This window comes from Scyliorhinus torazame, chromosome 30 (assembly GCF_047496885.1).
Source record: "Scyliorhinus torazame isolate Kashiwa2021f chromosome 30, sScyTor2.1, whole genome shotgun sequence".
In the NCBI taxonomy this organism is placed as follows: Eukaryota; Metazoa; Chordata; class Chondrichthyes; order Carcharhiniformes; family Scyliorhinidae; genus Scyliorhinus; species Scyliorhinus torazame.
This window is the reverse complement of record NC_092736.1, coordinates 1,269,248-1,295,480: the sequence shown is the minus strand read 5'-3', so window position 1 is coordinate 1,295,480 and position 26,233 is coordinate 1,269,248. Positions and strand designations below refer to the sequence as shown.

At 46.3% G+C, this 26,233-nt stretch overlaps 1 protein-coding gene across 6 annotated transcripts in view; it reads left to right on the top strand.

The window, feature by feature from the left end:
- The window catches only part of otud7a (OTU deubiquitinase 7A), a 162,672-nt gene extending 137,282 nt beyond the window's left edge, over positions 1-25,390 (top strand). For all 6 annotated transcript variants that reach the window (XM_072492640.1, XM_072492644.1, XM_072492639.1 and 3 more), the window contains 5 exons: positions 2,512-2,639; positions 5,577-5,726; positions 10,355-10,469; positions 10,813-10,897; positions 21,549-25,390. In XM_072492640.1, the coding sequence (XP_072348741.1) occupies positions 2,512-2,639; positions 5,577-5,726; positions 10,355-10,469; positions 10,813-10,897; positions 21,549-22,922 (1,852 nt within the window). In that variant the 3' untranslated portion in view covers positions 22,923-25,390. The remainder of the gene's footprint in view (positions 1-2,511; positions 2,640-5,576; positions 5,727-10,354; positions 10,470-10,812; positions 10,898-21,548) is intronic.
- The last annotated feature ends 843 nt before the right edge of the window (positions 25,391-26,233 follow it).

Sequence of the window (26,233 nt, the reverse complement as noted above, 5' to 3'; positions counted from 1 at the left end):
TCCACATTGAACCCTTGGGGAAAAGAGTTGAGTCGGCCTGGACAACGTTTTCCCACCTCACCAGCTGGGAGCTGACTCGTATTAACACTTGGGATCAGTTTACCTTTTACCTTTACATCTGCAAAATAGTGCCGAATGCTGAGAGGGAGCAGCCTAAAATGGCAGAAGAAATAAAATAAAATTACATTTTGAGACATGCAATATCATACCCTCAGGACAGAAAGCATTTCAACTGCTACCAAAGTGTATACCAACACTCCAAGCATGAATGAACCTAAAACATTACCTCAACTCAGGGAAGTGTGCAGGTTTGTTTTATTAAGCATACTTCAGGTAGAAAATTAGTGCTACTAGTTGTGGTGTCCATTTTGAGATTTGGGCTCCGAGGTAACTAATAGAATGAATTTTTAGTTGTACATTAGACTTGTCTACTCTTAGTACAAGAGTGCTGATAGAAAAAGTAGCACCTGTAAGTCATTAATAGAAAATGCTTGTTTGAGAATTTGGTGGTGCAATGAGTTAAACATTGATTGTTCACCTGTGGACTGTGGTTCAAATCTTGCCCAGATTGATGCTACAAGTGTTTGAAATTAGTTTGAGCTGTCTCAACCCAGTTCCTGGCGGATACAGGCTCATAAGCACAAAACTGTCCCTGATGTGGCACCAAATTAACTGGACTGCTTGGTATGGGAATTGGAAAAAAAATTCTCCTGAAGTTGATACGGAAACACTTTGGGGACATGGTAGAACAGGTTTTACCTTGTGCCTGGCTCTGCTGTACCCGAGTTGCGTGTGCAAGATGCTGAGACTAGAACCTGAAACAGAAAATCTTCACTAGTAACATCTGTCACCTTGTTCAGAGCAAAAAGGATACAATATACATAGAAACATACATAGAAAATTGAAGCAGGAGGAGGCCATTCGACCCTTCGAGACTGCTTCGCCATTCATTATGATCATGGCTGATCATTAAGTTCAATACCCTGATCCCGCCTTTCCCCCTACATATCCTTTGATCCCTTTAACCCCAAGAGCTATATCTAATTCCTCCTTGAAATTACACAACGTTTTGTCCTCAACTACTTTCTGTGGTCGTGAATTCCACAGATTCACCACTGAGTGAAGAAATTTCTCCTAACCTCAGTCCTAAAACCCTAACTCCTTATCCTCAAACTATGACACCTTGTTCTGGGCTCCCCCACCATTGGGAACATTCTTTCTGAATCTACCCTGTCTAATCCTGTTTGTAAGTTTCTATGAGATCGCCTCTCAATCTAAACTCCAATGAATATAATCCAAACCAACTTGGTCTCTCCTCATATGACAGTCCCACCATCCCAGGAATCAGCCTGATAAACTTTTGCTGCAATCCCTCCGTAGCAAGAACATCCTTCCTCAGACAAGGACACCAAAATTGCACACAATACTTCAGGTGTGGCCTCACCAATGCCCTATACAATTGCAGTAAAACATCTCTATTCCCATACTCAAATCATCTCGCTTGAAGGCCAACATTCTATTTACATTCTTTACTGCCTGCTGTACCTGCGTGCTTACTTTCAGCGATTGATGCACGAGGCCACCAAGGTCCCACCTCTCTCAATTCACACCCATTCAAATAATAATCTGCCTTCCTATTTCTGCTACCACAGCAGATAACCTCACATTTATCCACATTATATATTGCATCTGCCATGGATGTGCCCACTCACTCAGCCTGTCCAAATCCCGCTGAAGCATCTCTGCATCCTCCTCACAGCTCACCCTTCTATCCAACTTTGAATCACCTGTAAATTTGGAAATTATACATTTAGTTCCCTCATCCAAATCATTAATCTAATGTGAACAGTTGGGGTCCTAGCACAGATCACTGCGGTACCCCACTAGTCACTGCCTGCCAATCATTCTGATGTTTTACTTCCTGTTTGCTACTCTGCTTTTTATCCATCTCGAGACACTACCCGCTGTTTAACTTTACATATTAATCTGCTATGTGAGACCTTGTCGAAAGCCTTCTGAAAGTTTAAATAAACCACATCCATCAGTTCTCCCTGGTCAACTCTACTAGTTACATCTTCAACAAATTCTTGTTGATTTGTCGAGCATGGTTTTCCTTTTGTAAATCCATGCTGACTTTGTCTGATTACACCACTGCTTTCCAAATGCTGTGCTATGAAATCCTTGATAATGGCCTCTCGCAACTTTCCTACTACCGATGTTAGGCTCACTGGTCTATAGTTCCCTGTTTTGTCTCTAACTCCCTTTTTGAATAGCAGGTTTATATTTGTTACCCTCCAATCTGTCAGAACCATTCCAGAATCCAAAGAATTGTGGAAAATGACCACCAATGGATCTACTATTTCTTGGGCCACTTCCTTAAGTACTCTGGGATGAAGATTATCAGGCCCTGCATAGATATTCAATATAATTTAAAGAAAAGGCTTGACTTGTGAATTTGTAAGATATAGTGGAAAGTTATATAAAGCTGTTGTGTAATCTTTTTATTCACAGTGTGGATAACACAGAAGATCCAGTTTATGAAAGTTTAGAGGAATTCCATGTCTTTGTTTTGGCTCACGTGTTACGAAGACCAATTGTTGTTGTTGCAGATACAATGCTGAGGGATTCAGGAGGTGAAGGTTAGTTTTTCTTTACGACGATGGGGTTCTGTGTGTTCGTTCTTTCAAGGCAATTTTCTCAGGGTGACGCAGTGCTCCACTGGGCAACACCATGGAACGAGCAGCCAGTTGTCTGTTTCCCGTGGAGCTTTAGCCCTGTGACATTTTGATTTGATTTATTTATTGTCACATGTACCAAGGTACAGTGAAAAGTTTTGTTCTGCTTAGTCCTGGCAGATCGCTCCAAGCATGAATACATAGAACATATTATAATAATGGTTATAAAAGATGTAGGAAGAAGATCTGTTGGGGAGAGCTTACATAGAGCCGCCACACTCCGTGCCGTCTTGGAATTTAAACTTTTTAAAATCCAGCTGCAGTCTGTGGTTTTCTATCTGAAATCTCAGAAAATGCTGAAACACTGCAGGCCAGTCAGCACCTGAATAAGAAAAGTTAGTTGAAAGTTGAAGGTTGGAGGGGTATGTTAGATGGGTGCAGCTGTTGTATAGGGCCCCGATGGCGAGCGTGGTCACGAATGGACGGGGATCTGCATATTTTCGGCTCCATAGAGGGACAAGGCAGGGATGCCCTCTGTCCCCATTATTGTTTGCACTGGCGATTGAGCCCCTGGCGATAGCGTTGAGGGGTTCCAAGAAGTGGAGGGGAGTACTTAGAGGAGGAGAAGAACACCGGGTATCTTTGTATGCGGACGATTTGCTACTATACGTGGCAGACCCGGCGGAGGGGATGCCAGAAATAATGCGGATACTTGGGGAGTTTGGGAATTTTCAGGGTATAAATTGAACATGGGGAAAAGTGAGTTGTTTGTGGTGCATCCAGGGGAGCAGAGTAGAGAAATAGAGGACCTACCGTTGAGGAAGGTAACAGGGGACTTTCGTTACCTGGGGATCCAGATAGCCAAGAATTGGGGCACATTGCATAGGTTAAATTTAACGCGGTTGGTGGAACAAATGGAGGAGGATTTCAAGAGATGGGATATGGTATCCCTGTCACTGGCAGGGAGGGTGCAGGCGGTTAAGATGGTGGTCCTCCCGAGATTCCTCTTTGTGTTTCAGTGCCTCCCGGTGGTGATCACGAAGGCTTTTTTTAAAAGGATTGAAAAGAGCATCATGGGTTTTGTGTGGGCCGGGAAGACCCCGAGAGTGAGGAAGGGATTCTTACAGCGTAGCAGGGATGGGGGGGGCTGGCACTACCGAGCCTAAGTGAGTATTATTGGGCCGCTAATATTTCAATGGTGAGTAAGTGGATGGGAGAGGAGGAGGGAGCGGCGTGGAAGAGATTAGAGAGGGCGTCCTGCAGGGGGACTAGCCTACAGGCTATGGTGACAGCCCCATTGCCGTTCTCACCGAGGAACTACACCACAAGCCCGGTGGTGGTGGCTACACTGAAGATTTGGGGACAGTGGAGACGGCATAGGGGAAAGACTGGAGCCTTGGGGGGGTCCCCGATAAGAAACAACCATACGTTTGCCCCGGGGGGAATGGATGGGGGATATGGAATGTGGCAAAGAGCAGGAATAACGCAACTGAAAGATCTGTTTGTGGATGGAAGTTCGCGAGTCTGGGAGCGCTGACCGAGAAATATGGGTTGCCCCAAGGGAATGCATTCAGGTATATGCAACTGAGGGCTTTTGCGAGGCAACAGGTGAGGGAATTGCCGCAGCTCCCGACACAAGAGGTGCAGGACAGAGTGATCTCAAAGACATGGGTGGGGGATGGTAAGGTGTCAGATATATATAGGGAAATGAGGGACGAAGGGGAGACTATGGTAGATGAACTAAAAGGGAAATGGGAAGAAGAGCTGGGGGAGGAGATCGAGGAGGGGCTGTGGGCAGATGCCCTAAGCAGGGTAAACTCGTCGTCCTCGTGTGCCAGGCTAAGCCTGATTCAGTTTAAGGTATTACACAGGGCGCATATGACTGGAGCACGGCTCAGTAAATTTTTTGGGGTGGAGGATAGGTGTGCGAGGTGCTCGAGAAGCCCAGCGAATCATACCCATATGTTTTGGTCATGCCCGGCACTACAGGGGTTTTGGATGGGGGTGACAAAGGTGCTTTCAAAAGTAGTGGGGGTCCGGGTCGAACCAAGCTGGGGGTTGGCTATATTTGGGGTTGCACAAGAGCCGGGAGTGCAGGAGGCGAGAGAGGCCGATGTTTTGGCCTTTGCGTCCCTAGTAGCCCGGCGCAGGATATTGTTAATGTGGAAAGAAGCCAAGCCCCCGGGGGTGGAGACCTGGATAAATGACATGGCAGGGTTTATAAAGCTAGAGCGGATTAAGTTCGTTCTAAGGGGGTCTGCTCAGGGGTTCACCAGGTGGTGGCAACCGTTCGTCGAATACCTCGCAGAAAGATAGATGGAATGGAAAAAAGAAGGCAGTAGCAGCAGCCCAGGATCCGGGGGGGGGGGGGGGGGGGGGGGGGGGGGGAGGGGAGGGGGGAGGGGAGGGGGGAGGGAGGGGGGGGGGCGGGGGGAGGAGGAACCAGAAGGACTCTCAGGGTTGTTGATATATACTGTATAATATGTATAGGTCGTTGCGACAGATAATTATATATTGGACTGTTAAATTATATTTTTGGAGACTGTTACTTGTGATAAGGCAGTTGCCAATTAGGGTTAGTTTTCATTTTTGTTATTTATTATTTATTCGTTTTCTGTTTATAAAATAGGTAATTGTTATTTGTGTTGTTGTAATATTGTGTAAAGGATGCACAATGTACTGTGTTGGTTGACCAAAAATTTTCAATAAAATATTTATTAAAAAAAAGAAAGTTGAAGGTTGAATCCTTCATCAGACTGCTGTGAAGACGAGCCCACTGAAACATTGACCTTCTATTCCCGATGAGTTTGCTCGGTATATCCAATAGTTTCTGTCATTTTACATGTTATTGCTCTGATTTTTGAAGACATATTTGGGCTTTTTCTTGTGTTGTTGTTTCAGCATTTGCACCAATACCTTTTGGAGGAATTTACTTACCTCTGGAAGTACCCCCCAACAGATGTCACTGCTCACCTTTAGTTTTGGCCTATGATCAGGCCCATTTCTCTGCACTGGTGTCTATGGAACAGAATGATCAACAAAGGGAACAAGGTATGGTTTTTGTATCTTCTCGTCTACTGTTAATACATGGTACCAAAAACTCAGTTGACAAGATTGTAGCACAGTTTCACCAATGTAGAACGCAAACATGGCGATCATTCAGTCTTTCCACTTCAGACCTAGAAATGTAGAGAGGCAGATCCAAGGAGGCTCTTCGTTCAACACTAGGTTTCAATATTAATTGAACTTGGGCAAATCCAGGTAAGATTCAATTACTCAATGTTATTAAAAAAAATTTTTTGTAAAAGTAAGTAGAAAAAGAATTCCAGCTTGAGTTTGCTTTCCTATTGTTGCACCTTCATTTAGCTGGGTAGAGTGAGGGATAGGCCAGACCTGCGCCACCTACAGAAACTCCGAGGGCGTCTCAGACCTTAAGACCAGTTCTTACCTGCAATGGAGAGGGAACGTTGCTCCCACATACCCAGTATACCTACTCCTTACAGTTTCTAACATGTGCCCTGGTCGCTCCGAACCATATCCCCAGTAGCTTTAGACCCTCTGACCTGACAGTGAAGGGAACAAGCGATCAGTCAACCCAGCTCCCAAAGAACATGGTCTCACTCTTGCACCGCAATTTAGATTGGCTCCCAAGGCCTGTTCAAACTGGTCGCAGATATTGATCAGTGTGTGCACCGACAGCGAATCCGAGCAGCAGACAATGACATCGTCCATGTACAGGGAGGCTTTGGCTTGAGTGCCTCCACTGTCTGGGATCGTCATTCCTCCTTTGCCCATATTCTTCCTGATGGACTCAACAAATGGTTCTACACAACACACTAACAGACAGAAGAGATACCAGCCCTACCTGTCTCCAGATTTTATTGGAAAGCTTTCTGATTCCCATCTGTTGATTGAAACTTCACTACTGATGTTTGTGTAGAGCAGTTGGATCCAATTGTGGATTCCATCCCCAGACACTATTTTGGAGAGCACATCCATCATGTAGGTGTATGATATTCTGTTGATGGCCTTCTCTTGGTCTAGGCTGATGAGTCAGGTATCCATACCACTGTCACACAAAGGTGATCGTACCCCTGAGTAGCACAAGACTACCCAAGATCATCCTGCGGGGTACAGAGCAGGTATGCGAGATCATCCTGCGGAGTACAAAGCATGTCTGGTCAGGGTGGGTCACCGACCCCAGAGCAGACCTGACCCACTGGGATGGCCTTGGACAGAATTTTATAGTCCACATTTAACAGTGAAATGGGTTGCTAATTTCTTTCCTTTTCCCCTCTTAAAAAAAATTATCTTTATTGTCACAAGTAGGCTTACAGTAACACTGCAATGAAGTTACTGTGAAAATCCCCTAGTTGCCACACTCCGATGCCTGTTCGGGTGCACAGAGGGAGAATTCAGAATGTCCAATTCATCGAACAAGCACGTCTTTCGTGGCTTGTGGGAGGAAACCGGAGGAAACCCACGCAGACACGGTGAGAACGTGCAGACTCCGCACAGAAAGTGACCAAGCCGGGAATCGAACCTGGGACTCTGGCACTGTGAAGCTACAATGCTAACCACTGTGCTACCGTGCCGCCCATTCCGCTTGTACATAAGGGTGATGATGCCTTTCCTCATGGATTCTGACATGCTCCCGGCCAGAAACATACTCTCGTAGGCCTCCAGCAGGTCAGGGCCAATCTAGTCCCACAGAGACGAATACAACTCAGCCGGTAAGTCAACGCATCCAGGAGTTAAATTCTTCTCGAAGAACTTGAGGGCCTTGGTCAACTTATCCAGAGTTAGCAGTTTTTTCCAGGCTCTCCTGCTCACTATCTCTCGGGTCCCTGTGATATAAGACAGGAAGGACTGGGAGTCCATACTGTCTATGGGATTTACGTCTTGCAGTCAATCATAAAAAGATTTGCTGATCCTCAAAATGACAGACTGTGATGCTTTTACTGAGCCATCATCTTCCTTCAGGCTCCTTCAGTATCTTTTGGAAGAAGAAATGTGAGCACGTTGCTCCACGTAGCAGTGTTTGGACTGGAAGATAACCTTGGAAGCCTCCGTGGTGAAGAGCAATTCTTGCCGATGAGAGCACTGCAGTTGGCCTACACATGGGCCGATTTTCTGTATAAGTGGCCAACTCTGGGCTGCCCGACGTAGGTGAGATAGCCACGGCTTCCCCCGATCATGAAGCTGGAACAAGGGTGGGGGATTATTCCGTTACCATCGGTCACCTTGACCTGGTGTTTACTGGTCCAGATTCCAAAGACGTTCTTGATCTCAGAGCAGTTGTTGATGTACTTGTCGAGAAAGGTAAGCAGATCTACAACCGGAACATGGGGATTGCAGAGATGCATAGTCACCACACGGTCCCGTTGAGATGGCAGAGTAAAGAGGGGCTCTGGTTTGAAGATTCGTGGGTAGAGCAGGTCTCTCTTCTCAAACACTTTCAGGAATTTCCTGCAGACAGCCACATTCTTGAAGGTCACATCAAAATATCCAGAATGGGGAAGTTCTGCAGATGACCACAGCTCCGAATCCACTGTAACCGAGAAGGATTGTCTTAAAGAAGAAGGAACGGTCAATGGGTGTATTATGTACTTTCACTGCCACCCTGATGATGTTACGTACGCCCTGGTTTGGGGCTTGACTGGTTACAGCCACACCTCTTAGGTTTCCGATTTTAGGCACTGAAGCCCCTTCAAGGAGAACAAACAATCACCGCAGAGATTCCAGTACCAAAGGGCAAGAGGCCAAAAAACCTCTGCTGAACCCCCTGATAAAATGAAACCTATATTGGGAGATCAATCTTCCTGATCATTGACTTCCCCCTGTCAGGAGGTAGGTTTTTTGTTGCAAAAATAATAATCTCTGAAAGACATGATAAAATTTTTTTAAAATTGTTATAACAGTAAAGTGCAATGATTTTCACATTTTCTTGTGAGGTGAAGGTGCACACTGCTTCAATCTAGTAATGAGAACGTTTCATAAATTTCAATATTTTCATTACAATTCTTTTCATACTACCTATCCTCTTAACCCAATAACCCCACTGAACCTTTTGGACACAAAGGGACGATTTATCATGGCCAGCCTGAACATCTTTGGACTGTGGGCGGAAACCGGAGCACCCAGAGGAAACCCATGCAGACATGGGGAGAATGTGCAGACTCCATACAGACAGTGACCCGAGGCTGGAATTGAACCTGGGTCCCTGCTGTTGTGAGGCCGCAGTGCTGACCACTGTGGTGCTTCAATACAGTTGCAGACGGTTAAGATCAAGCCCACAGTTGGAGGGGTTTTACACGGTTACCAGTCCCTCAGTGAACATTGGCTGAAAGGCATCCTTCAGTATGTAGTCCTGGACCTTGGAGCGTACCATTCTGCAACACTTGGTCAAGGACAATTCTTTACACTGGAAGATCAATATGTTGCGGGCAGACCAAAGAGCATCTTTTACCGAGTCGATGATCCTCCAGCAGCAGTTGATATTTCTCTGTGTCTGTGTCTGTGTGTGTGTGTCTGAGCACAGAGTCCTGCGTCACTGAGCTGTGTGGAATGAATCTCGACAAAAACCACTGCATCCCTCGCCAGACCTTTGCGAGGCATAGGAGGTGTGCAGCTGTCTCATTCTCCTTCCCTCACCCCTCCCCTGTGCCACTCCGAGGGCAACGTGCAGTGGCGCTGAGACCTCGGGCATGCATGAAGGATCTGACTGGGAGGACCCTTTTCACCACCAGCCAAGCTAGGTCTTGATGCTGTTTGACAGTTGTGGTGATGCGGCATTCTGCCAAATGACTGACAGTCTGCTCAGAGAACCATCCAACATCATCCACCGTCTCATTTTCCCTAAGGGCATCGAGGACATTACATAAGGATAGAACTGAAAATACAGATATAAGATGCTAGAAATACATATCTGATCAGTCCGTAATAAAGATTATTATAGTTATAATTATATTGAGAGAGAAAAGCCAGATCAGGATTTTATATGGCTCCTTCCTCAACAGCCTTTCTCTCTTTACAGAAGCTGACTGATTTTCTGCATGTTTGTGTGGTTTAATCTCATTTGTAATGAATGCTAAGCCGCCTCCTATTTGTACAAATACCTGATTTGATTGGTAGTCTGGGAAGGAAATAAATCTTGCCCCGATTAATTTTGTATGTGTCTGTTGAATCCGATGCCACTGACCTGAGGGGGAGATTAATGGATCACAGTTTTTCATGGTGTTACTGAATGATTAGGCGTGAAGCCTCATAAACTATTCAGTAAATGGTAAGTTTATGAGCTTGTCCATGTAGTGATTCCAATTCCTGTGAAGGAAACATCTTAGTTTCTGCTCTGTCTTCACATTTAAAGGACATAAATTGATGTGCAATTTAATGCAGAGCAAAATATCGGGAAACTACTCCCATATTACCTTGGCACAGATATAAAAGCAAGTTATACGCCTGTGCTGTCACATGATAGCCATTAAGAGACTCATAAAATACATTCAAGGAAATCTCAGTTTCACAATTTTAGATTAATAATCCTCAGTAAGATTGCAAAGGAAAATGTATTTCTGCATTCTAATAACTGACCTTATCTTGGTCTTAAAGAGAAATAACTACTCTTTAAAATTAACAGTTTTATTCTCTCTGATGCACTGATGTTTTCTGTCATTTAGCTGCAATTCCTTTGACTGACTCCGAACACAAACTGCTACCGTTGCATTTTGCAATGGATCCCAAGAAAGATTGGGAATGGGGAAAGGATGACAACGACAACACCAAATTGGCCAAGTGAGTGGATTTAATATAATAATTTCAAAGCATGATCCTTTAGCCTTTGAGGAAAAATAGATCATATACAGACGCAATGTATAGAATTGAACCCCGCAATCCATAGTGTGTGCATGAGTAACTTCATCAGGACTCATTTTTCAATTGCAAGTCTTCCACAGTGGCTTTCAGCTTCACCTGACAATTTATTCAAATGTGAGGGCATAAAACATTGGATCATTTTGCTTTGTGTCATTTCATAACTGGGATTGTTAGACTTGCCACTGACCATGGCTTTCCCTTCAAACTTAGTTGATTTATTTTCTTTGTGGATGTTTTGTCACTCTGCATTATTTTCTTCTAGTTTAATCCTTTCCCTGGAAGCTAAGCTTCACCTACTGCACAGCTATATGAATGTGTCCTGGATTTGTATTCCTGCTGAAACAAGGGTAAAGTATTTCCCACTTTTAAATGGAAGGGACAGAGAATTTTGCTTTGATTCATGTGGTTTGTGGAACATTTCTCCAGTGATACTACGCAACAGAGATTTCAACAATTCACATGAAAAATGTTTGTAAATTACTGATTAATATCATGATGAAAACCTTTAATGCGCTCATTGCATACTCCAGTCTCTGCAACTTTGATGATTGTGTTACCCGTTTATTTTCAGTGCGTTAATGCTTCCATAGAGTGAATAAAAGCGCTTGCTATGTTTGAATTTTTTATTTGTACCATCTTCTGCAGTGAGATATCCAGGCTGTTAGTTTTTTAATGCTACTTGAATGATTCTACAGCTGTTAAGTGATTTGCTAAATAAACATTGGAGATATGGGCCGGGATTCTCCAATCCCCCGACCAAGTTCTGACGCCAAAGTGAAAAGCAGCGCCAACCACTCCGGCGTCAACGGTCTTTGATCATCGGGTATGCTCCCCTTCCTAGGGGGCTAGGTCGGCGCTGGAGTGGTCCCCACAGCTCCAGCTGGTGCGGCACGGTCGGCGCGAGTTCGCGCATGCGCGCTACGCCGGCGTGATTCCGCGCATACGAGTGGGTTCCCGACTCCGCTCCGGACCCCGGGCAGTATGGCGGAGCCCGACGCGGAGGAACATAGGCCCTCACGGAACCAGCCCGCCCGCCGATCGGTAGGCCCCGATCGCGGGCCACGCCACCATGGAAGCCCCCCATCCCCCGTCTCAGATCTCTGGCCCCTCCCCCCCAAACCAGGACGGCCCCCCCGCACACAGAACTTGCAGGTCCCGCCTTGTGGGACTATACGTGACCCACGATGGCCGAACTCGGCGGCCACTCGGCCCATCGGGGCCTGGAGAATCGTTGGGGTGGGGCGATCGGCGCCAGAGAATCGGCAGGTCGGGGCGGCGTGGCACGATTCTCCCCCCCCCCCCCCCCGGGATTCCCCAACCGGCATGGGGGCGGAGAATCCTGGCCATGAACTTTCTTCTTTTAAAAAAAAATATTTTTATTAAGGCATTTGAAATTTTTATAAACATAACATAGACAATGACATCGACATGGTATAATAAACATTTCTCCCCCATCTCTATCTTCACGCACCCCAACCAAACAACAACAATCCGCGCCCCCCCCCCCCCCTTGGAATGCTGCATCTGCTGACATTTAAATTTTCCCCGAGAAAGTCGACGAACGGCTGTCACCTCCGGGTGAACCCGACCATTGACCCTCTTAAGGCGAACTTTATTTTCTAGAGACTGAGAAACCCAGCCATGTCACTAACCCAGGTCTCTACACTCGGGGGCTTCGAGTCCCTCCACATTAACAAGATCAAGGGAGGCAAAGGCCAAGACGTCAGCCTATTCGCCCCCTGAACTCCCGGCTCTTCCGACACTCCAAAGATCGCTACCTCCGGACTCGGCACCACCCGTGTTTTTAGCACCGTGGACATTGCCTTAGCAAAACCCTCTAAGCTTCGGGCATGCCCAAAACATGTGGACATGATTTGCTGGGTTTCCCGTGCACCATGCACACCTATCTTAAACATAGAACTGTACAGCACAGTACAGGCCCTTCGGCCCAAGATGTTGTGCCGAACTAGTTTGAAACTAAGATCAAATCAACCTTCTCCCAATCATTCTAGTGCACTCCATATGCCTATACAGTAACCGCTTGAAAGTTCCTAAAGTGTCCGACTCCACTACCATAGCTGGGAGTGCGTTCCACTCCCCAACCACTCTCTGAGTAAAGAACCTACCTCTGACATCCCTCCTATATCTTCCACCTTGAATCTTATAGTTATGCCCCCTTGTAACAGCTACATCCACCCGAGGAAAAAGTCGCTGAACGTCCACTCTATATATCCCTCTCATCATCTAAAAGATCTCAATTAAGTCACCTCTCATCCTCCTTCGCTCCAATGAGAAAAACCCTAGCTCCCTCAACCTTTCCTCATAAGACCTACCCTCCAATCCAGGCAGCATCCTGGTAAATCTCCTTTGCACCCTTTCCAATGCTTCCTATAATGAGGTGGAGATGCCAACGTTGGACTGGGGTGAGCCGTCCCCCTTAAGGATCCTGAAAACACGATCAGAGATGTTATGGACCTTGGCACCAGGGCGGCAACACACCAACCGTGAGCCTCGATCGTTGCCACAGAACTGTCTATCTGTACCTCTAACTATAGAGTCTCCAATAACTAATGCTCTCCTGCTCTCCCCCCTTCCCTTCTGAGCCACAGGGACAGACTCAGTGCCAGAAACCTGGTCACCGTAGCTTACCTCTGGTAGGTCCACCCCCACCCCCCCCATCAGTATCCAAAATGGTATACCTGTTATTGAGGGGAACAACCGCAGGGGATCCCTGCACTGACTACTACTTCCCCCTCCTTTTAAACCTTCATTCTTAGGAGTAACTACATCCCTGTAGCTTCTATCTATAACAGACTCTGCCTCCCGAATGATCCTCCGTTCATCCAGTTCCAGTTCCCTAACACGGTCTTTGAGGAGCTGGAGATGGGTGCACTTCCCGCAGGTGAACTCCGCAGGGCCACTGACTGTGTCCCTCACCTCGAACATTCTGCAGGAGGAACATTGCACTGCCCTCTCTGCCATCCCTTCCATTTATCCACTTGACAAATACAGAGAGAAAAAAAAGCTTACCTGATTTTCACACTCCCCGCAGTTTTGAAGTGGTGGAAGTCTTTTTTTTGGTTAAAGGAGGAGGATGGGTGGGAGACGCTACCTGTGTAGTGTCTCTGGTTTAGCCACTGCCTGAAATATATTAGTTCTAGAAACTTACCCGACAGCAGCTTTCCACAATTCACTCCCCGCAACAGGCAATCAGCGTCGCTGCCCTCTGCAGGATCTTCTACCCTGAAAAACCTGCTCATCCTAGCCGCTGTCATGTGTGCCTGGTGGACTACCTTAAATTGTATCAGGCTGAGCCTGGCACATAATGAGGAGGTATTAACCCTGCTTAGGGCATCCGCCCATGGATCCGCTTCTATCTCTCCTCCTTGTTTGTCCTCCCACTTGCCCTTAAGCTCCTCCACCTCTGAGAGCTCCTGGTAAATATCTGAAACCTTCCCCTCTCCCACCCAGGTACTGGAGACTACTCTATCCTGTATCCCCCGTGGCGGCAGTAGCGGATTGGCCGGCACATGTTTTCTCAGGAAGTCTTGCACCTGCAAATACCTAAACCCATTCCCTGCTGGCAATTCAAATTTATCCTCCAAGGCTTTCAAGCTGGGAAAGCTCCCATCTAGAAAAAGAACCCCATCCTTCTAATTCCTGCCCTTTGCCAGCTCCGGAACCCACCATCCAGCCTACCCGGTACAAACCTATGATTATTATAAATCGGGGTCCAAACCGATGCTCCCTCCACTCTCTTGTATCTCCTGCATTGCCCCCAGATTCTCAGAGCCGCCACCACCACCGAACGTGTGGAATATCGGGCTGGCGAGAACGGAAGAGGTGCCGTTATCAGTACTCCCAAACTGGTGTCTTTGCATGACGCCGCCTCCATCCGCTCCCATGCCGACCCTTCCCCCACTACCCACTTCCTAATCATGGCTATATTAGCCGCCCAGTAGTAATTGCAGAAGTTCGGCAGCACCAACCCACCCTCCCTCCAGCAACACTCTCTTCACTCGCGGTGTTTTCCCGCCCACACAAAGCCCAAAATAACCTTATTCACCCACTTGAAAAAGGCCGTTGAGGTGAAGGGAGGCACTGAAAGACAAACAGAAATCTGGGGAGGACCGTCATTTTCATGGTCTGTACCCGCCCCGCCAGTGATCGCGGGAGCATGTCCCATCTCTTGAAGTCCCCTTATATTTGTTGTACCAAGCGGGATAGATTTAACTTGTTCAGTGCCTCCCATTCCTGGGCCACCTGGATTCCCAGATATCGAAAGCTCTTCCCTACCATTCTAAGCGGCAGCTCTCCCAGTCTCTTCTCCTGTCCTCTTGCCTGGATTGCGAACATCTCGCTTGTTCAATTTATACCCCAGAAAATTGCCAAATTCTCCCATGATTCGCGTTACTTCCTCCATCCCCTCCAACGGGTCTGAAATATACAAGAACAGGTCATCTGCGTAAAGCGAGACCTGGTGCTCTCTTTCCCCCCCCCCCCCCCCCCCCCCCCCCCCCCCCCCCCCCCCCCCCCCTGCCGGATCAGCCCTTTCCAATTCCTAGAGGCTCTTAGCGCCATGGCCAATGGCTCTATGGCCAGAGCAAACAGCAACGTGGAGAGGGGGCACCCTTGCCTCGTCCCTCGCTGTAGTTAAAAGTACCCCGACCTCAGCCGGTTCGTACGCTCATTCGCTACTGGTGCCTGATAGAGCAACCGCACCCAGTCAATAAAGCCCTCACCAAACCCAAACATTCCCAGCGCCTCCCACAGGTAATCCCACTCCACCCGATCAAAAGCCTTCTCCGCATCCATCGCTACCACCACCTCCACATCCTCTCCATCTGAGGGCATTCATAATAACATTTAAAAGCCTTCGAACATTGGCCTTGAGTTGCCTGCCCTTTACAAATCCCGTCTGGTCTTCCCCTATCACCCCCGGGACACAATCCTCTATCCTTGTGGCCAGTATCTTAGCCAGCAGTTTTGGCGTCCACATTCAGTAGAGAAATCGGCCTGTATGACCCGCATTGCTCCGGATCCTTCTCCCATTTCAGGATCAATGAAATCGAGGCTGCAACATTGTTGGGGGGAGGACTCCCTTCTCTCTTGCTTCGTTAAATGTCCTCACCAGCAGTGGGCTCAATATCTCTTAAAACTTCTTATAGAATTCCACCGGGTAGCCGTCAAGCCCCGGGGCCTTGCCCAACTGCATGCCCTCCAGCCCCTTGATTATTTCCTCAATATCAATTGGGGCTCCCACCCCTTCCACCAGATCCTCATCTACCCTCGGGAACCTCAATTGATCCAAAAACTGCCTCATCCTCTCCACCCCAGCCAGGGGTTCCGACTCATATAATTTACTAAAGAAGTCCTTAAACACCTCGTTCACCCCCGCTGGGTCCAGGACAGTATTGCCATCTCTAGTCTTTACCTATCTCCCTGGCCGCATCCCTTTTCCTGAGGTGGTGCGCCAATGTTCTGCTTGCCTTTTCCCCGTACTCCCCCTTGCCTTCAACTGTTCCACCACTATCCCTGCGGCCAACAGCCCAAACTCAGCCTGTAACCTCCGCCGCTCCCTCAGTAGCCCCGTGTCCGGGGCCTCCAAGTATCTCTAGTCCACCTGGAATATCTCCTCCACTAATCTATCCCTCTCAGCCCGTTCCGCCGTTTCTCTGTGGGCCCGTATCAAGATTAATTCCCCTCTGATCACTGCCTTCAGAGCTTCTCAAATTGTCGCTGCGGAGACCTCCCCCGTATCATTTGTTTACAGGTAGTTCTGGATGGACTTGTTAACCCGCCCACAGATCGCTTTGTCCACTAGCAACCCCACATCCAGTCTCCACAGCGGGCATTGCCCTCTCTTCACACTAACCCGTGGAACCACCCAATGCGGGGCATGATCCGACAATGCAATTGCTGAGTACTCCGTATCCACCACCTCCGGTATTAGCGCCCTGCTCAGAACAAAAAAGTCGATGGGATGAGAGAAGAACTAGCTAAGGTAGACTGGGAGCAAAGACTTCATGGTGAAGCAGTTGAGGAACAGTGGAGAACCTTCCGAGCGATTTTTCAGTGTTCAGGAAAGGTTCATACCGACAAAAAAGAAAGACGGTAGAAAGGGGAAAAATCGACCGTGGATATCTAAGGAGGTGAGGGAGAGTATCAAATTGAAGGAAAAAACATACAAAGTGGCAAAAATTAGTGGGCGACTAGAAGACTGGGAAATCTTTAGGGGGCAACAGAAAGCTACTAAAAATATATAAGACAAAAAAGAGTGGCTAAGGTAAATATTGGTCCTTTGGAAGATGAGAAGGGAGATTTAATAATAGGAGACGGGGAAATGGCTGAGGAGCTGAACAGGTTTTTTGGGTCAGTCTTCACAGTGGAAGACACAAATAACATGCCAGTGACTGATGGAAATAAAGATATGATAGGTGAGGACCTTGAGATGATTGTAATCACTAAGGAGGCAGTATTGGGCAAGCTAATGGGGCTAAAGGTAGACCAGTCTCCTGGCCCTGATGGGATGCATCCCAGAGTGTTAAAAGAGATGGCTAGGGAAATTGTACACGCACTAGTGATAATTTATCAAAATTCACTAGACTCTGGGGTGGTCCCAGAGGATTGGAAAGTAGCAAACGTGACACCACTGTTTAAAAAAGGAGGTCGGCAGAAAGTGGGTAATTATAGGCCGGTAAGCGTAACTTCGGTTGTAGGGAAAATGCTGGAATCTATCATTAAGGGGCACCTGGAGGGAAATTGGGCAGACGCAGCATGGGTTCACAAAGGGTAGGTCATGTCTGACTAATTTGGTAGAATTTTTTGAGGACGTTACCAGTGCAGTAGATAACGGGGAGCCAATGGATGTGGTATATCTGGATTTCCAGAAAGCTTTTGACAAGGTGCCACACAAAAGGTTGCTGCATAAACTAAAGATGCATGGCATTGAGGGTAAAGTGGTAGCATGGGTAGAGGATTGGTTAACTAACAGAAAGCAGAGAGTGGGGATAAATGGGTGTTTCTCTGGTTGGCAACCTGTAACTAGTGGGGTCCCTCAAGGGTCAGTGTTGGGCCCGCAGTTGTTCACAATTTACATCGATGATTTGGAGTTGGGGACCAAGGGCAATGTGTCCAAGTTTGCAGACGACACTAAGATGAGTGGTAAAGCAAAAAGTGCAGAGGATACCGGAAGTCTGCAGAAGGATTTGGATAGGTTAGGTGAATGGGCTAGGGTCTGGCAGATGGAATTCAATATTGCCAAGTTTGAGGCTATCCATTTTGGGAGGAATAACAGCAGAATGGATTATTATTTAAACAGTAAGATGTTAAAACATGCTGCTGTGCAGAGGGACCTGGGTGTGCTGGTGCGCGAGTCGCAAAAAGTTGGTGTGCAGGTGCAACAGGTGATTAAGAAGGCTAATCGAGTTTTGTCTTTCATTGCTAGAGGGATGAAGTTCAAGACTAGGGAGGTTATGCTGCAATTGTATAGGGTGTTGGTGAGGCCACATCTGGAGTATTGTGTTCAGTTTTGGTCTCCTTACCTGAGAAAGGACATATTGGCACTGGAGGGAGTGCAGAGGAGATTCACGAGGTTGATCCCAGAGTTGAGGGGATTAGATTATGACGAGAGGTTGAGTAGACTGGGACTGTACTCATTGGAGTTTAGAAGGATGCGGGGGGGATCTTATTGAAACATATAAAATTATGAAGGGAATAGAAAGGATAGATGCGGGCAGGTTGTTTCCACTGGTCGGGGAAAGCAGAACTAGGGGGCATAGCCTCAAAATAAGGGGAAGTAGATTTAAGACCGAGTTTAGGAGGAACTTCTTCACCCAAAGGGTTGTGAATCTCTGGAATTCCTTGCCCAATGAAGCAGTTGAGGCTCCTTCTTTAACGTTTTTAAGAAAACGATAGATACCTTTCTAAAGAATAAAGGGATTCGGGGATATGGTGTACGGGCCGGAGAGTGGAGCTGAGTCCACAAAGATCAGCCATGATCTCATTAAGTGGCGGAGCAGGCTCGAGGGGCCACATGGCCTACTCCTGTTCCTAGTTCTTATGTTCTTATGCGAGAGTATACCTTATGGACATGTGAGAAAAAGAAAAACTCCTTCGCCCTTGGCCGTGCAAACCTCCATGGGTCTACTCCCCCCCCATCTGTTCCATAAAACCCTTCAATTCCTTTGCCGCAGCCGTCCTCCATGTCCTGGATTTTGACCGGTCCAATTCCGGATCAATGACTTGTGTTAAAGTCTCCTCCCATGATCAGGTTATGTGACTCTAAGTCTGGGATCTTACCTAAAACCCGCCTCATAAATTCCACATCGTCCCAATTCGGAGCATATATGTTCACGAGCACCACCTGCACCCCCTCCAGCTTCCCACTCGCCATTTTGTACCTACCCCCCCTTGTCTGACCCGATTCGCCCTGCCTCGAATGGCACTCATTTGCTGATCAAGATCGCTACTCCCCTGGTCTTTGAGTCCAGCCCTGAGTGGAATACGTGGCTAACCCACCCCTTCCTCAGTCTCGTCTGGTCTGTAACCTTTATGTGTGTCTTGTAGCATTGCCACGTCCGCCTTCAGGCCCCTCAAATGCGCAAACACGTGAGCCCTCTTGACCGGCCCATTCAGCCCTCTGGCGTTCCATGTAATCAGCCTGGTCGGGGGGCTTCCAGCCCCCCCCCCCCAAACCCCCGCCGACTAGCCATCACCCTTTTTAAGCCAGTCTCGAGCTCGCGCCCTCCGCCTCCTCGAGACCTCCTCAGGCAGTCGCCGTTCCCGACCTCCCATTTGTTCCCTAGTAACAGTTCCTCCCCTGTCAGCAAAGCAGCTCCGCCCCCCTCCCCAGCAACAACACTAGAAACCCAAATCCCCAAGTAAAGCTCCACCTTAACACCTGCTCACCCCCCACTGCGCTTCCGAGAATCAGCTGACCCATGCTGACTTGATAGCGCCCTCCCCTGGCACCAAGCAGTCTGGCTCCCCATTGTTCTCTTCCCCCCCCCCACATGGATAAACATTTTAAAAGCATCACATTCCCCAGTATACAAACATCAGAAGAAACAGCCACTTTAGAAAAATAATCACCCAAAAAGCAGAACCAACCCCAAAGCCCATCCCCCCCCTCTAACCAGCTCCCTGCACGGCGAAGTTACCGTTAGCCATCCAAACAGCCCCTTATTACACATAGCACTACTTATATTTATATAACCCAGCACAACGAATCGCCGCCACAGTATTTCTCCAAGGCTTCAGTGTCTTAATTCGCCTGCAGCCTCTTTTCTTTCATGAAAGTCCATACTTCGTCTGGTGTTTCAAAGTAGAAGCCCCGTTTCTCATGTGTGACCAACAGACGAGCTGGGTACAGCATCCCAAAATTCACCCCCTTCTTAAAGAGGGCCGTTTTTGCCTGATTAAACCCAGATCTTGGCCAGATCCGCGCCCCGGTCCTGATAAATGCACAGCTCACAGTTCTCCCATTTGCTGCTCCGTTCCTTTATGGCCCACCGCAGAACATGTTCCTTGTCCAGGAAATAGTGAAAGCGTACAACCATGGTGGCTCATTCGCTCGGGGCTTCTTCGCGAGGGCTCTGTGCGCTCTATCCACTTCCAGGGGCTGAGGGAACGCCTCAGCCCCCATCAACTTCTCCAGCATGTCCGTCACCTAAGTCCTCGCATCCGATTCCTCATTGCCTTCAGGGAGGCCGACAATTTTAAGATTCTTTCTCCTGGTCTTGTTCTCCAGGTCTTCCAGCTTCTCCTGCATTCTTTTCTGGCGGTCGTTCATCATCTCCACCTTGGTCTCCAGCACGGTTCTGTACTCCTCGTGCTCAGACACCTTTTTCTCTACCTCCTGTATCACTCTCCCGTGGGTCTCTTGATTCTGCACAACTTGATTATTCGAAGTCTTAATCGGGTCTAGCGTGTCCTTCTTCAGCCTAACGGAGCAATCTTCGAAAAACTTCACCAGCTGCTCCATCGACCACTGTGCCGTCTCCCCACGGCCCTTGCCCTCCACCATGCTGTCCCGTGTTATCAGCTCTGCTCGTGTCTTCCTGATAGGACTTTGTCTTCTCACACGGCCACTTCTGGTCCAATTCTCCATACACCGGAGGGGGATTTCTCCTTACTGTCTCACTCTTTACCGATTTATCCCATAAAATCTGGAAAAAACGGGGGGAAAGGTCCAAAAGTTCATCACAGGCGGGAGCTATCAAATGTGCGACCTACTCCTCCATGGTCGCCACCGGAAGTCCGGCCATGAACTTTCACTTCCCATCCTATTGTTACAAAGCCAATTTTGGCTAAGAACAATCTTAATCTGGCTTCAACGGTTGTTTGTTAATGTAAAATAAATTTTGCAATCTTGTATTACAGAGTCAAATTCCTACAAAGCAGAAGGCTGCCATTTGTCCCATTGAGTCTGCACCAATCCCACCTAGGCCCGCACCCCGGTCCCATCCCCATAACCTGCACATCCCTGGACACTTAGGAGCAATTTTAACATGGCCAATCTACCTAACCTGCACATCTTTGGACAGTGGGAGAAAACTGGAGCACCCGGATGAAACCCACGCAGACACTGGAAGAACGTGCAAACTCCCACAGACAGTCCCTGGTGCTGTGAGACAACAGTGCTCACCACTGTGCTGCCCTGGGACTAAAACATGAAGTTATCGGTAGCTTGTGCTGTTGTTTGTTAACTGTTGGCTTCTATCAGACAATGCATGTGGAAATGCCAAATCACAATTGTGGAGTCTTCTTGTGACCAAATATCCTACTGGCACTTATTATCTAAACTTACACACATTGTGGCAATTTGGGTGGGATGCTGGATTGTAATTGATCATATCAACAAATGTTGTGTAAACTGTGGGACAAAATTATTACAGCAATCTAATAGTAATATCAAGATATGGTAGTTTTTATGATTAGTATTGTTTTACAGTGTGGGTGTTGTTGAGGTTATTTATAAATTGTTTGTTCTCATAGGCACCTTTGGCCCAGCCGGAATCACCAACCGCTTCAGTAGGAGAGGATGTCCATTCACTGTCTGACTCCGAGTCAGACAGAGACAGCATCTGCAGCAACTCGAACCTGAATGGGAACAAAATCCAGAAAGAAAAAGATAAAAGAGATAAACAAAAGAAGGACAAGGAAAGGAATAGGACAGATTCTGTTGCAAACAAACTTGGGAGCCTTAGCAAAACTCTGGGGATTAAAATAAAGAAGAACATGGGAGGACTCGGAGGACTGGTGCATGGAAAGATCAGCAGAGGAAACTCCAACAATGGGCGGAATGGAGAGAATGCGGAGAAAGTCAAGAAAAAGGAATCCAACAAATCTAGTAAAGGAAGTAAGGAGGAGTCATCACAATCTGCAAGTTCATCTCCTACTGACAAGTCAAATATCTCTGTTAAAACTTCAGTAGAGAAACAAACGGACCAGTGGAAGTACAGCACTGATGTCAGACTCAGCCTCAATATACTGAGAGCTGCTATGCAAGGAGAGAGAAAGTTCATTTTTGCCGGTCTTCTGTTGACAAGCCATAGGCACCAGTTTCACGAGGAGATGATTAATTATTACTTGACTACCGCTCAGGAGCGTTTCAATGCAGAACGGGTGCAAAAACGTAAAGAGGCAGACAAAAAAGCTTCCAGTAACTCCACATGTAAAAAGGTGGAACAAGAGCCATCTCAGAGAAGCAAGATAGAACCAAATTCTCAGGAGGACCGTCTTCAAGGCTCTTTTGAAAGCCATACGGGTCAGCTGGGTTCAAAAACACAGGAAAGGCGTGACCAGACAAAAGTGACCAATTCACCACACAACAGTGAAATTCCTAAAACTGGCACTCTCACCTCAGCCCACTTTACCCACACGCCAGCTTTGTTGCGACCTGTCCACGTGTCTGAGGTTAAATCTCAATCATTGAGCTGCCAAGTTGACAATCAGCCACCTGTCATCAGCTCCTTGAAAACATGTGCAACATACCCACAACATAATCGCTCGCTGTCTTATCAAAGTTACTGCCCTGTGGGCCTCTCCGGCTTCCCCACTGTGGAAACCGTGGAGCCTCTGAAGTGTTTGCTGCCCCCCGAACACAAAAGTCACACATATACCAATGGGTTTGGTACAGGTGATGTTCATGACTCCTTGGAATATGCAGATGATGACGTTTCGTCTGTGTGGCAGAGTGCAGAGAAAGCCAAAGGGCGAGGCATGGCAGCTGCCTCCTATTCCCTCCAACAAAACCGATGCAAACAGCACAACTGCCCCTTCTATGGCCGTCTAGAGACAGAATCTTACTGCTCCTACTGCTACAAAGAGGAGCTCAAACGCAGGGAAAGAGGAAACAAGTCTATTTGACTGAAAATTTTGTTCCATTTTTTCCATATTAACCAAGTCCCTCCATAATTACAAATATTTTGATGGAGCAATTTAATAAGTAGAGCATCCATTTATAAGTCGTTAGCCTATGGAGGAAAGTCTGTTCATTACATTTCAAGAGTCCTCGCGTTGTGCTGCAGTCGTATCTATTAGAACAGTTTCCAAACTCTTATTCAAAATTAATGCTCCCGTCCCTAATTCCTGGGCAACGTGAGACCTTTTCATATTGTTAATCCATGGACTGTTACCAAATAGTTGACTATATTCCTACATGTATTTTTTTTTTTTAATTACACTACAGCAAAATAAATGCCAGGAGATGATTTGCACATTAGTTACCAATGTAAAGGTGAGATGGTGACATAGAGCAGAAAATAACCATTTATTTATGTGTTTGTGAACTAGAAGATGCATTATGACAGAATTTACAAGCAAAAGTTAAAAATTGTAATATAGAAATTATTTTTATATTATTTTCACAAATGTGCTGCAAAGCAATATTTTGCGCTTTTTATTAAAATAAAACACAGTTGCCACTTTAATAGATGATTTAATTGCAGAAACTGATAACTAGAGGCATACAATAGAGCTTTGTAATGTGTGGTTATAGCTCCAGTGGACTTGAGGAGTGGCTCGCGCGTTCATACATTTTGTATTTTGTAAACATGCAATTTTATTTGAGAAATGGGTTTTTCTGAAACTTGCTTCCAATGTTTTGACATGGCCTCAATCCTTTGTTGTGCTGTTAAACATCTGTTGCACCATCTTGCAGTGACTGCAGTCATTTGCTCTGCTATTTCAGCCAAGAATCTCTTAAGCGGACTGCATTCTGATGTATCTATCTCTAGTGTGCATCCATCACACTGTAGGCATCACACTTTGTCACAAATGCAAAGCAATTGTAGAAAAGAGGAAGAAAGCCACTTTGTTGGGTTCTTCTGACCTAGAGTCAGAGACCTGGACCCAGAACTTTACAAGCAGTTACAAGTGGCCTGTGATTGATGTCAAAATATCTCGAGCAGTTGCAACTGCCTGAATTTGGCTTTTCATAGCATCTACCAACAGGGAATATTCGAGCAGTGGCCTGACAGGAACAGATTAGGTTAGTAGCTAAACATTGCAACAGTGCTCCAGATGCGGACTTTCTGTGAACATGCAATGGGATGCCATAGCATCTACTAGCCTTCTTTTGAAAAACGTTAAGACAGAATATTTCTGTGCAGCTTTTATTTTCAAGTGATTTTGTGTTTCTGATTTAATATGAAGATAAAGCTCATGGGAATATTTCCTTCTGTAATAATCTTAGCACTATGCACACAATGACAAAAGCAAAAATGAAGAGATGGGGTTCCTGAGTAGGTCAGGCAACATCTCTGGAGCCTTTCATGGGTCTGTTTCTCTCGCCAGCAATGTTGCCTGACCTGCTGAGTATTTCCAGCATTTTCTGATTTTATTTCAGAGTTCCAGCATCCATAGTATTTATTTTTGTGTAAATGGGGATTCCTCTTTGCTTCCTCCCAAGTAAGTTTGCCATTGGGCAGTGCTAGAGTCGAGGGTTGGCTTCACTGCCCATTTAATCCACTAAAAAGTGCACAAATACCAGTGAACCTGCACACAAGCCTTCACGGAAATTCTCGGTTAACCTTGTTGTTTATAATACTGAATGGCTTGGCTCTCCCAATTTACATTTATACAGGAAATGAGCCCCACTGCAGAATGTGCACATTTAGGTTCCAATGTGGGGTAAGATGTCTCCTCTTGTTTATCCAGGAGTGTTGGGAAATACTTTTGGGAAAGCTGAAAGTGAGTAACAACTAATCTCTGAACTTCCTAACTTCACCTGCAGGAGGAGGAAGGAAGAAGATGGAAGCTCCCATGGAAATTTAAGCAGAGAATTTTGGTTTCATTTTTAAAATATTTACTGATTATTTTGAACTTGCAGGGTTGAGAAAAGGATTTCAACAGCAAACCTTAAAAGTGCAAACCCAGAAAGAATAGGAAAATTCAGCATTACTTTTAGCTGTCTGTTTTCAGAACAAGAAACTAGTTCGCAAACAGCCGACATTTTAATAAAGGATAAATTGTTTGACTTGTGGAGAACACCAGTGATCTCAGGAAACTTGATCATTTGAAACATTGAACTTTTGTTTAACTGTGATTGTTCCTGGATTTTTTTCTTTTCATGATCATCCTAAAATTATCAAAATGGTGAGACCCCAAGAAGATCATTTTCAAGTTTACCAACAAATTGCTGAAACTGAATGCAAAGCCCTGATCTCTGGCATACGTCTGTGATATCAATTCGGGCTAATGTGAAAGGTGCTGTTATCAGATAGGATATTTAATGGCAGACATACTATGTTCCTTGTTTGATCATGGTATTCTGCATTGTTTCAAATGTTTATCACCCGACTTGCACTGAAAAATTAAAACCCATGTTATTCTGACTTTCTGCATCGAACTGTTTGTTTTCTGTATCTTTCTAGAATTGAGGAAGTGTCATTTTCAAGTGAAGTTTATTAATCGGACTGTCAGATCAACTTGTACATTCTGTTGGGAATTGCTAACCTCAGTGAGATGAGCATCAACTGGGCTGCTACTATTGACCATAATACCCTAGGGCTAGAGAGCAACAATCATTACTCTTGTTGAAAGGTACAGGTGAAAATCAGGTAAGAATAAGATCAGGCACTGCTGTGGTATTATTTTTTTTTGAATAAATTTAGAGTGCCCAATTAATTTTCCCAATTAAGGGGCAATTTAGCGTGGCCAATCCACCTACCCTGCACATCTTTGGGTTGTGGGGGTGTGACCCACGCTAACACGGGGAGAATGTGCAAACTCCACATGGACAGTGATCCGGGACTGGGATCGAACCTAGGACCTTGCGCTGTGAGGCAGCAGTGCTAACCACTGTGCTATCGTGCTACCATTGCTGTGGTATTATGACATAATTCTGGAACCTGCTGATATTTAGCATCTAGATTCTAGACAAACACAGAATGTACTCAAGTGTATAGAAAAGCCACGTCCAGCAGCAGACAATGCAATGAGGAGAAGGAAAAGCACCAACAAAGTTTTACAGTCAGAATATTTTGTTATTTGTAATTACTTTCAGCTCAGGGACTGCTGCGGCTCAAGAAGGCAGCTCACCAATACCTCCTCAACGGCAGCTAGGGATGGGCAATAAAATACTGGCAGAGCCTATGATGCCCATATCCTAAAGTAATTTTTTAGAAGTGCATCACTTCAATCTTGAGTAATTGCCAAATCGCTCAACAAAACCTTTA